This window comes from Coffea arabica, chromosome 3c (genome assembly GCF_036785885.1).
Source record: "Coffea arabica cultivar ET-39 chromosome 3c, Coffea Arabica ET-39 HiFi, whole genome shotgun sequence".
Taxonomy (NCBI): domain Eukaryota; kingdom Viridiplantae; phylum Streptophyta; class Magnoliopsida; order Gentianales; family Rubiaceae; genus Coffea; species Coffea arabica.
The window spans coordinates 17,616,074-17,629,098 of NC_092314.1; the positions used below are offsets into that span (position 1 = coordinate 17,616,074).

Sequence of the window (13,025 nt, forward strand, 5' to 3'; positions counted from 1 at the left end):
TTGCTAATATATATTTTGGAGAAAACTAATAAATAAGCAAATAAACATAAAAAGAATGCTATTTTATGTATTAGATGTGCATAGCATTTTTAGTGATTTGCGTATTTTTTAATAGTTAATATTTTTTTCAATACACACACTTTCGACAAAATTAATTAATAAGCGAGTTAATAAATAAGCGAAAAAATATAAAGAAGGAGAGAAAATTATAAATATAGAAATAGTCTCGAAATTATAATTATTTGATATAAATAACACTTATTATATGTTAATACAAGGCAGTATTATTAATTTATATACATTAGATATAAGTTAAACACATATAATTTTCATTGATCTGCATTAATACAAAACACTATAATCGATTTATATATATTGATTAGATACATATAGATTTTTTATTCGTTAGTATGTATTAGATATACATAGGATTTTCAGTGACCTGCGTAATTTTTTGATATTTAATATTTTTTTAGTCTCGAAAAATAGTCTCGAAAATGCAAAAGCTTTAAATTAATAATTAGTAGTTAACAAATATTATGGAAGTTCATTTTTTAAATAGAGGGAAATTATCCTATATTTTAAAAAACAATTGGTCGTATTAATGGAAGCTAATACAAAGTGGCACAATTGAATATATATATATATATAAAGGCACACAAATAGGATGCAAGAATATATATAGATTTGGATAACCCAAAAAATTCGCGTCTGCATTAAGGAATGGAAGGTAGCGGCTGCACAGCTACAACAAACAAAAGTAAAGAAACAATAATTAAGAGAGAATATCATCGAAGCAACATCTTTATTATTCAGTGTGTGTATCTTGTTTCTTGTATATAAATTAACAATGTGATATTGAAGCAACATATATAAATTAAAGATTTTTAACAATGTGATATTAGAAATTAAGAAATCATATATTTGTATTTATTAATCGAATAATCATTTTTGTATTCTATGAGTATTAGATCGATTGATTTGTAAATAAATGTTGCTGGAAAGAATAGTACTTGCATTAATTTTTTGGGAATTAATAAGATTCTAAAATTTATAGATAACACAATTTCAAAGAGTCCGTTAGTTTATTGATATCAAAAATTAATAATGCTTGATTGAATAGCATATATGAAAAAAAATTTATTTAATCATGAAGCAATTTATTTATTGATCAAATGGTATCATATTATATATAGAATTTATATACTGTTCTATACATATTAGACGGATAAAGATTTTTTATTGAGTTTGCATATTTGTTCACAAAATCAATATTTTTGCTAATATATATATTAATTAATGAATATCGTAATAAATATGGAATTTATATACCGTTCTATAAATATTAGGTGCAAAAATAATTTTTTAGTGGTTCGTATATTTTTTCACAGAATCAACATTTTTGCTAATATATATATATATTAAATAATGAATATCGTAATAAATATAAAAGAGAAGGGAAAATTATATTTTGAAGAAAGAAACCTTAATACAATACAAAGTTAAGGGAGTTATATGCGAAAGAAACTTAATAAATAAAAGCGAGAAGCTAACATTTTGGTGAATAAAGTTAGACATAACAATTGCAGCGAAAATGGAAGAGAAAGAAAAGGGCTAAATCGCGGAGCAAAGGTAACAATTACAGCTGCGGAAAACGGAGGAGAAAGAAAAGGACGAAATTGGGGAGAAAAGCCAACATTCGTCAGTAAACTCAGGCAACAGCGGAAGATCGGGGAGAAACAAAAGGACAAAATCGGGGACAAAATTACAGGCGTACCAAGCGAAAGGGCAGAATGGGAACAAAGCAACAAAACAAGCAACAAGGACAAGCGGAAGCAGAAGCAATTGCGCTAGATGAAGCCCACGAAAAGACTAAAAAGGACAAACTGAGCTGCAAATTACAGGGAAACCAGGACAATTGACTGTAGCAAAGCCTTCGCGGCTTTATGTAGTTTAAGATACACCACAATTTCTTTGAGAGTAAGCTGGGGGAAACTGCATCATCTGTGTTTTATGGACAGGCTAATCAGATTGATGGAAAGGCAATTCCCTTCTTAAATGACTACAATACAATTGAGAAGAAAGATGACCAAACATCGAGTCCTCCAAAGTATCTGGCAAAAATTAAAGAAATTCGGTCACAGGGTTACCAGGGACCGCTTGGAATTGGACTCGAGGGACACTTCGGTGCTCCGGACCTAGCTTATGTAAGGACTTCAATTGATTTGCTTGCTTCCACAAAATTACCTATTTGGGTTACGGAATTGGATGTCTCTAGCCAGCCCAATCAGGCCACGTACTTGGATCAAATAATAAGGGAGGTTCGGGGACATCCAGCCATTCAAGGGCTACTAATCTGGGCTGCATGGTCTCCTCAGGGATGTTATAGAATGTGTTTGACGGACAATAACTTCAGAAACCATCCAACAGTGGACGTTGTTGACAAGATCATCAAGGAATTGAAGCATGAGGATTTGATAGGCACTACAGACGATGAGGCCCATTTTGAGACTTCACTTTATCATGGAGATTATGAAGCTATAATAAGTCATCCAGCTATGACGAGTTCATCCTCCTCAGTGGGAATCAAATTTAATGTGGCTCCAACAACAAACCAGGAAACTTTGGATGTCAAGTTCTCCTCCATCAGCTTTTCTTGAATTAAGAAATTCACGCTGAACTAGTGACTTGTTCACCAAGGTTAAAGCAATACATTTATGTAGGGAGAAATTTTGAACAATAGTGGATGATTATCTTCTAATAAAAAAAAAAAAAAAAGATCACGAGCTAGTAAGCTTCATTCTTTTCGATAGAGACAATTATGCCTACTACGGATATCTTGACTAAGAATTTAATTAAATAAGATTCAATTTGTTCTTTCTTCTTCTATTTTTTTTTTCAGTTAATAAATCGAGAAGTAGACTGGAACCGAGGGCAGAAAAATCAAAACTATACAAGTTATCACTAGCTGAGAAAATTCAAATGCAATTATGGCAATTGATTCGTTATTCTTGTCGTGGGGGAACATGTACAGACATGCACCTATCACATGAGGAGGAAATTGAGATGAGAATTTCAGCTTGAAGAGAGTAGAAGTAGAAACTATAAAGAATGTCAAGCGTGACGCAACTATGCCATTAAAATTATGCAAGTTGGGCTTTACAACTTGCATGTGATATACTTCCAACGTTGAATAGGCAACCATCTCCGTCTATGTCCTACTTTGATTTCTACCTCCCAACGAAACCCTTCAGATTTCATGCACAAGGCTTTAGCTGACAGCTCTTGACAATGGTCCTACATTTTCGATCTTATCATCTATCATCTACCGGTGGAATTTGATTGGTGTTCTATTCGCACTTGTGCTCCTCTTTTCCTCAGATTGGTGTTCTCTTTCTCTTTTCCTCAATTTGATTGGTATCATACAAAAGTGTAAGGGAATTATGAATAGTTTACCTAAAAATGTTCCATATACACAAACGCTAAATGAATTATGAGCTAATTTGAATTATTGACATGAATAAAAAAAAACTCCAACGCAGTTAACGATTTAAAATTATTGCAAGCTTGAATTAATGTATGGAATTTTTGTATATTCAAACAGAAAGTGCTAAAATTGCACACAACTTGCAATGAGTACCTCTTTCAAGGCCAGGGATATTTTCAGTTAGTAATATGTTGCATCGAAAACATTTTGGTATCTGTGAATGTGCAAAACCCCTGTGCTTCCAACTGCAGCTGAAGTGGAATGTATGTGGAATAACAAGCATGTTTTTTAAAATATAAACAGAACAACTCAACCAATACAGAAAGGATTTTCATATGACGATAAGGAACATCTTACACAATAGAATACCCTAACCTAAAAATGTTACCAAGTTAGAGGACGTCTAACTTAGCTGAACGACAAAGTAGTAGTTGTGAAGGTCTTCCTTTATTTTGGCAGCTCTCAAGACAGGATATTGTACACCAAACCCTGATTTTGATAAATGAATAGGATAGAGTAATATTACAACTACTCCAATGTAGAAGATGAAGAAAGCTGTTGGTCAGCAAGATTTTGTGATAGAATTGGATAGATCCAAAAAACAAAACAAAAAAAAAAAGCAAAAATTTTATCAAACAAGGAAGAGAACATAAGAGCAGAAATTTGAAATACAAATGCTACATTCTCGATTGTGTCAATAGTGCGATGGTTATCCTTTTTGTACTTTTGGCTGCTGTCCATTGAGGTCGAAAATATTTTCGGCAAATAGTATGTGTGCAAGAAAGATACGACTAATCAATAACTAAATAAATGAGAAAATATTTAGAAGATTTTAAACAAGGTAATTCTGAGAAATATGGACATATATGTTAGAAGACTTTAAACAAGGTAATTCTGAGAAATAAAAATCAATAACTAAATGAATGAGAAATTTTTTGACTCTATATTGCTTTTAGTACTATATGTATGGGTAATGCAGTTGTATGCGTGGTGCTTAAATTGGAAGATATCTATTATTGTGACTGTATCTTTGTTTGAATTCAAGGCTTCTGGAGTATGTAATTACTAATTGAATACATCATGAAATACACATTACTATTTAGTTAGTTTCAACATGGCCTAGTGGTATAATTTCAAGAAATGTACAATTGTAATCTTTTATTTATCTATTTAAAGTGAAGGAATAAGTCTGACAGGCTGATACTGAATGAGAATGCTCAAATTTTCCCTGAGTTTTGATTTGAATTCATTTAGTCAAGATGCTAGGGAAATTTGAAATCAAGAGAACAAACCTTTTTTGTTTTTGTTGACAAGGAAACCCTCAGCCGACCGTGCAAGGGACTCAAGAGAACAAACTTTACCAACTAATAAAACTAATTGATGCTTTCTTCTAGTAGACTGTAAACCCACCAAGAGTATACTTACCTAGAAGTGCATTTAACATAGTAACCAATATACTTATGCTGAATATATTAAGAAAAATATGAGTAATTAAAGAGACACTGGATAGAGGAAAAAACTGTAACAAAGATTTGTCCACAGCCATGCAACTGTTTTGAAACTTCTGAAAGATCACACTTCAGTCCATTGCCTGATTAGACCATCAAAGTTCAAGTTGACAAAGCCTTTCAGAATTCGGTCAAAAGAAGTGGCTGAACTGTTAGTTGATCACTCTTTATGTACTGGAGAGGATATGGTTGTTAAGGCGATTATATATAGAATTGATAAGAAAGAATGATGAGCCACAGATTGGTTATCTATAAGACGGTGGATAAGGCTGAAGAAACAATCAAGGTGGAATTCAAGGACAAGAAATCTGTATATGTCATTTTCGGAGGCAATTGATGACGGCTGGAGTGGATATGTGTACAGCCTTCTCTATGTCGTAGGATTTTTTTTTTTTTTTTTTTTGAATCCTGAAAAATTTCATACGAATAATTTCTACACAAATTCAGAAGTTTCTAGCGGCATTTTGTCCTGCATTGTCCAATGAGTTCAAGTTCCTGGTCTTCAAGGTGTATTAACTTCGCAAATTAAAGAGTATCACACGATAAAGGGTACCTATGGTCTACGAATCACTAACAATTTGCTATTCAAGTTGTATGCCAGACATATAATGTGATGTAGAGTACGATCCAACGAGGAACTTGGCTAAGAATTAATTTGCAGAAGGAAGGAAAACAATAGGACGAGAGAGCCTGGCTGCCCTGATGCCTGTGCACTACAACCTGCGACTCTGAAATTTCAATCAAGATATAGCACCTAATTTGAGAATTAATGACATTGACCCATGGACTATGGCTAATAACTCTGAAATTTCATTTATAGTTGTCAAGGAATATGGCTAAAACCCACCTTTTGCAGCAATCTTCCTTCACCCAATGAAAGATTTCTGGAGGTTAAAGTTCAGCTCCTAAAGCTCTTCTCCAGCTCACCAACCAACAGAAGAAATTAGTTTTAGTAAAAGTTGTTAAATTTTGGCACCAAGTTTTGAGGGTATGTAGGTAAATTTGTAGATGATATTTTGCTTCTAAAATAGTGTTTAAAAAGCTATTTCAGTGAGGTATTACGGTGAATTTGTCCTTGATGATATTGACATTAGGTCCCATCAACATCAAATACAAGTTAATCTGATGTTGGAAACAAGAAGGGTTCTAGCTAAAATTATTAGAAACCTCAGGAAATTATTCCTAAAATATTTCCTCCACACAAGACACAGTGTTCCCATCCTAGTTCTTATAAATAGGGCTTTAGCTCAATGCACTTGTCACTAGATATCAATAAATTTTGCACGTCATTTATATTTTGAGCGAAATTGTGATCAAATGGCGTCTTCAAAAAGTTTGCTCTTTCTTTTTGGTGTTCTCTTCGCACTTGTACTCCTCATTTCCGCTGATGTAACAACAGCAGGTACCCTGTTTTTTTCTTTCTTTTTTATATTTTTGGCTGCACCTGAACACTCAAATGAATGAAGCCTAGCAAACTTATTATTGGGATGTGATCAAATTAACGTCAAATTAAATACTTCTAATTCTAATTTATTGAGTAGACTATAATGCAAAATAATTCATATGCAAGTCGCAACATCGTATATGCCTAGACTGTTCTGTTTAATCCACAGTATTCTTTTCTTTGCATATATCTTGCAAATTTTCCGCCTGGCCAGTCACTTTATTTTCCAGCATAAGGTAAATCTCCTAACAGTTATGTCTCCTTATGTCTTGAAACAGATCAGGAGACCACGAAGGCCACTGGTGTCCACGATGCCAGCTCAGGTGAGGCTCATCAGGATCCTGTAATCGTAGATCGTTGCGCATTTGGTTGTTGCCGCTTGTTCCATGGACTTTGCTTTAGATGCTGTCCACCTGCTGAGAAGACCCCTAATGTTGAATTTGGAGATGAGGTTAAGAATTAAAGCTAAGTCAATAAGGATGTGAGATCCGTAACACCTATATTATTACCTTAATATGTTGTGTTTGTCTTGATGGTTGATTTCCTCTTATGCGTAAAAAGGACTCGTGGAGCTTCTCTTTGACTTGGTGTAGAATCAACAGGGGAGGCATGTAATGAGTACTCAGCTCGACTGCCCTTCTTGTGTTGTTGTCATGTTGAATAAATAAATCTACTTGATCATCTACGACACTTGATGATCTCTATCTCAGTTACATCAGAAACTTCTGTACCTTGGACTTGCTAGAATTTAGTGTGATTGATACAAGACGTGCAGAATGTTCAATATATGTATATACGTGCTTCTTCATCGTCCCATGTCTTTACAGTGTAAAATAATTCAGTAAACCCAATCCTGTTCCTTCCTGAGAAAGGAACTAAAGTCCTTTAAATGGATATTTTGGATGCTATCAAGGGTTTGAATGGATTGCCATTTAGAGATCTGAATGTTGGTCTTTTCTCTTTATCTTTGCTCAAGAATTTTTTTTGGCGGAAATGCTTTACTTATACGAATTTTCCTAGTCAGTGAATATTTTAATTATACTTGCACAACACAATGTTTATATGGATAACACAAAAAAGCTTCTGTAGTTTGTATACTTGAAAAATATTCATATATACTTTTTAACTAACCTAGAAAAATACATAATAAATTCTTGATGCATTATACTTTAAATTTTAAAAAATTTTAATACTAACACTTATCAATGACTCCACATGTTAATTTGTCTTCCAACTCAATAATTTATAGTAGTTAATTTTCAAAGCTAACTGACTCCAATATTCCTGATGCGTGGGGAGTTTGAACCTTAATTATTTTCAAATTTTAAATATAATCCAAACTTTCACTGCTGATGCGTGGGGAGTACGACCTGTACACGAGTATAGGGAATGCTGGAGTGTCAACCCCAGAGAGAAGATTGTCAATTATTGGAGTGATTCGAACTCCTCTATTATTTAGATTGTCACAATTAAAACAAGTAAATCTAATTTACAAATATAAAGTAGTAAAAATAACAAGGAAATGTGCCTAGGGTTATATCATCTTTAACTACTCTTACAAGTGAAAATAACCAATTAAATGAGTTGATTATCTTGACTAACTCATGGCTAATTTTCTAATATAAGTGATATTCGCTTTCGCTAATGTACCAACCATACATATAACTATCCCTCACCTATGTTTAGTGATAAAGAAACTATCTATAAACTCATAGAATCTATGAAATTATTTGTTAAAGCCACAAAGGTTTTTTCCTCCTTTCGTGAGAATACTTCCTAAGTTGAACACTTCCACGAACTAATGTTAAATCACAACTTTCATTGATGAAACAACACCTTTAGATAATCACCATTAATGATCAGTTAATCGTGATTGTAATAACAAAAGTGTTAAATAACTTGCTCAAGAATTAAGATGGAATAACCAAGAAAATATCACTAACAAGCATAATAGTTTATCCATCCCTATGCATACAAACTAGCAAAATGTAGATGAAACAGAAATAACAACCAAACATGTATATTCACTAAATATGAGAATCAATTTAAGAAATAAAGTGATAGAAAAGAAGTCACCCTTGACACATGAGTTCCAAAACTCTCAATCTTCATCTTCATCCTCAACTTCATCTATATTTAGTTACAATACAAGATGGATAAAACTTACCTACACTAAGCTAATTAACTAATGAGAATAGTGAAAGTTACATTTTTTGTGGTAGTTCCTAACCTTCAAAGGTTATGAAAATGAGTTTTGAAGGCCCCTATTTATAGAAGAAATTGCTCCAAATAATCATGTTTCAAGTTGTGCAATTTGTGCTTTCGAATCTCCAAAAGTTATTTCTTGAAATCTCCAATATTTCTTCAGTAGTTACCGCTAAAATTTGATTAGAAAAATAAGCTATAAAAGCTATGGAAAAGCTATACAAGGCCATGAGAAAATACAGGTAATGACCCTCATTTTACCTCTTGTTTTGCCTCCCATGTATTTTCCATGTCATTTCTGGTTTCATCCCAATACGAGGGTCAAAACATTGGTTACTCCTCATTTTAGCCCTGATTTTCTCCTCAGAAGAGTAATTTTGTAGCTTTTGTCATTTCCGAATCGTTCTCAAATCATCTCTGACAATATCTTACTTGTATTTCACTTGATTCGAAATAAACATGAAAGACCAAAATCTACAAAAACAACATGTTTTGCACATTAAACCATTCAAATACAAGTTTCGGTTATTAACTGCAGCTTGAAGAAATGTTTGCTTAAAATGAGTATTTTTCATCCTTAAAGCCCTAAAAACAAACCAAAAACTAAGTAACAAAACATATTAAAAATATGCAAAGTAAACACTGTTCAATTCCCTCACTTTCTTCATCTCCTAATGGATTTATTTCCTAAGCATGAGTTTTGCAACCCCCAACATTAAATCTCAATGATTGATTTCGGTGGTTATAAAGGCTTCTAACTTTTCACACGTTTGTTTCATAGTGTACTATTGGTTTGCTATTAATTCTAACTAGACATTTACTAGGTCTTGTAGAATTTATTCCTTCTTATCACTTAATTCATAAGCCTTATTAATCATTAAATTTATCAGTTACAACCAAAAGGCAAATGCCTTGCATTTCAATCTTTAATGTCTGTACTTAACTTATATTAGCCATTCGTACTGATTGATTTTATTATATTGCTTCTAGAATGTTACTCGTCATGTTCTTACCATTATCTGGATTATGAACTTCTATCCTTCTGCGGATATTCGTTAAAATTGGGACGATTCTGAACTCCTCAAATGATAAGTATTCGACTATGAACCTTTAAATTTAACTCAAGTTCATCAATTATTACTTTCAACACTTGATTCATTCTCATCATTCATTGCTTTTCTATAAATTAGTCTGGCTTATAGGTTTTCGGTTATAAAAGAACTATTACAATATATACTTCACACATAAATATACCTAGCTTCTCATAAGTTATTACTTCTAACATTTTTTCCCTCTAAAATTAAAAATTGTATCCCAAAACCCACAAAATATCAAACTTATATACACTTAATGTAAAAGCCAAAAATATGGGGTTTCACAATCTATATTTGTTGTGTTAATATCTACAACTGTTAGAGGTAGTGTCTATATAATATTATGGAGTTGAAACTGATAATTAAACATGCCCTAAATCCATAGACTGTAAAAATTCTAAATTTGCTTGTATGCTCTATGGTTTCAATGTTCTAACCTCCATGGTTAATTTGAAGTTTGAACAAGAGAATTGCAATAGAGGCCAACGATCACGAGCTAGTAAGCTTCATTCATTTCGATAGAGATAATTATGTCTACTATGGATATCTTGACTACGACTTTAATTAAACAAGATTTAATTTATTTTTTCTTCTTTTTTTCAGTTAATAAATCTAGAAGTAGACTGGAATCGGAGGCAGAAAAATCAAAACTATAAAATTTATCACTAGCTGAGAAAATTTTAAGGCAATTATGGTAATTGATTCATTATTCTTGTCGTGGGGGAACATGTACAGACATGTAGCCATCACATGAGGAGGAAATTGAGATGAGAATTTTCAGCTTGGGGAGAGTCGAAGTAGAAAGAATGTCATGTATGACATGCACAAGAATAATTGGCATTTCCATTAAAATTAAATCTCCATCAATTTCATTAAAATTATGCAAGTTGGGCTTTGCAACTCGTATGTGAAATACTTCCAACGCTCAATAGGCAACCATCTCCGTCTATGCCCTACTTTGATTTCTACCTCCCAACGAAACCCTTCAGATTTCATGCATAAGGCTTTAGCTGACAGCTCTTGACAATGGTCCTACATTTTCGATCTTATCATCTATCATCTACTGGTGGAATTTGATTGAGCTTTGAGATCAAATCGCATTCTCCAAGAACTTGTTTCTTTCTCCTTGGTGCTCTGCTCGCACTTGTGCTTCTCATTTCCTCAAGACTCTCTGAGGTTCCAGCTTGACTAAGTGCCTATTTCATCGATCGTTTTAATTTTTGTCTTTTGGGATGTTCCATTTTAACTCTACTCAACATGTTGGGCCCATAAGAAGTCGGTAAGAGGATAAGTGTATGATCCAAAAATTTAGCGTAAGTTGTTTGTTTCATAACAAATTACTATTGATAAATGTTACAATTGCATTTCTTTTTCTAGTTCAAAGAGAAATTCTAAACCTTATAAGAGAGAAGATTGAGAATCGAATCAGAATTCTCATATTCGCCTAATTAGTGGTTCTATTAGTTGAGTTGGATTTTAAGGACCGTTACAAAATAACTTTGTATCTTTAACATTATGACCTTACATAGGTAATTGGATCACATACTCTGCAATAACGTTGCCTAGGACAAATGTCATGCACGAAAGAGTTCGTGTCAATCCATTCATTAAATGCACAAAAGTATATATTGACGCATAAACTATAAGCAGAGGTGGAGCTACTTATAAGCGACAGAGTTCGTGATAAAGAAACAACTTATAAGCTCATTAGAATCTATGAAATTATTTGTTAAAGTCATAAAGTTGTTTCCCTACTTTCGTGAGAGTACTTTCCTAGGTTGGACACTTCCACGAATTAATATTAAATCACAACTTTCATTGATGAAACAACACCTTAACATTATCACTATTAATGATCAGTTAATCATGATTGTAATAGCAAAATGTTAAATAACTTGCTCAAGAAATAAGATGAAATAATCAAGAAAATATCACTTAACAAGCATAAGTAGTTTATCCAGCCCTATGCATACAAACTAGCAAAATGTAAATGAAACACAAATAACAACCAAACTAGTATATTCAATAAACATGAGAATCAATACAAGAAATAAAGTGATAAGAGAAAAGTCACCCTTATTACATGTGACAAGTATCTATTTTACCTAATAGTTTGTCTATATTTTAGTTCATTTATAGTTAATTTTAAGTTTCTAAGACAATATGAGTGACCATTTTGACAATATTTGATGTTCTTGAGTAATTTTGATAAGACTTGTGAATTCATCCCTTTTACTTGTTAACGTTTATAATGTTTTGGTAGGGAAGAATGACGAGGTTCTACCATGCACCAAATTTTAATAAAACCTAAATATCCCTTTTTCTATAAGTATACATATCATTTATCGAGTATAGGGATATTAGATGTCCATCCCATAAGGAAGATTGCCAATTATAGATAGTTTTCGAACTCTTTTATTATTTAGACTATCGCAAATGCAAGATATTAAATTTACACTATAAACATAAAATAAAAGTAATAATAATAATAATAGAAAGTTCTTAGGGTTATGGAATTCCTCACTACTCTTGCAAATAAAATTACTGGTTAATTGAATGTTATTATCTTGGCTAGTTATGGTGTAATTTTCTAATGTATGTGAAACCTATTGTCGTAATGAATCAACTATACTTGTAACTAAACCATACCTACTCTCGTGGTTATGAAATTAACTACAAATTCATTTTTTCTATGAAATTAAATTAAACAAACCACTAAAACCACAAAGGTACACATCTACTCTTGTGAGTGAACTATCTAAATTTAGCACTTCTTTGAACTAGTGTCAAATCCCAATTTTCATTGCAAACTTAATCCCTTAAGATTATTACAATTAATGACCAGTTAATCATGATTAGATAAGCAAAAGTGATAAATAACTTGCTCAACATAACAGCATCAAATAACTAATTTAGCATCAGTAACAAGATATAGAAAGTTCATCCATAACTCTAGGCAAAAACTTTAATAAAACATGATAAAATTCAAACTTGTATTATAATTGATAAGAGTTTATTTTACGTATTTTTAGTGTGTTTTATTAGTTAATTTTGGTTTGATTATTTAGTTTTATAACTAAAATAACTAAGGTTTTGGTAAAAATCTACATTTTATGTTAAAGTGGCTAACATTGCATTTCTATTGATTTTTATGGGAAAAACTTCATATTTTGTAGGTTTAATGATTCAATCATCAAATGAAGTGCATTGAGAAGATATTTGGATGATTGAAGATGGATTAAAGTGGTGAAATTAAAATATGAAGTGTAAAAGGAAGAAATGCAATT

General features: G+C 32.2%; 1 protein-coding gene and 1 long non-coding RNA gene across 2 annotated transcripts; both read left to right on the plus strand.

The window, feature by feature from the left end:
• Positions 1-1,793: 1,793 nt before the first annotated feature.
• On the plus strand, positions 1,794-2,660 carry LOC140037863 (endo-1,4-beta-xylanase 5-like). Its single transcript, XM_072083009.1, has 2 exons — positions 1,794-1,841; positions 1,953-2,660. The coding sequence occupies exons 1-2, from the start codon at positions 1,794-1,796 to the stop codon at positions 2,658-2,660; spliced, it is 756 nt and encodes a 251-aa protein (XP_071939110.1).
• A 3,596-nt stretch (positions 2,661-6,256) lies between these two features.
• LOC140037664 (uncharacterized) lies at positions 6,257-7,384 on the plus strand. Its single transcript, XR_011841622.1, has 2 exons — positions 6,257-6,397; positions 6,718-7,384. It is a non-coding gene; the product is annotated as an uncharacterized lncRNA (long non-coding RNA).
• The last annotated feature ends 5,641 nt before the right edge of the window (positions 7,385-13,025 follow it).

What these genes read in the sequence shown, in the direction of transcription:
- LOC140037863 (XM_072083009.1), top strand. Translation starts at nt 1,794, where the DNA reads ATGGGAACAAAGCAACAAAACAAGCAACAAGGACAAGCGGAAGCAGAA. An exon ending in AAGGACAAGCGGAAGCAGAA is followed by an intron (nt 1,842 to 1,952) that starts GCAATTGCGCTA and finishes GGCTTTATGTAG; the next exon opens with TTTAAGATACACCACAATTT.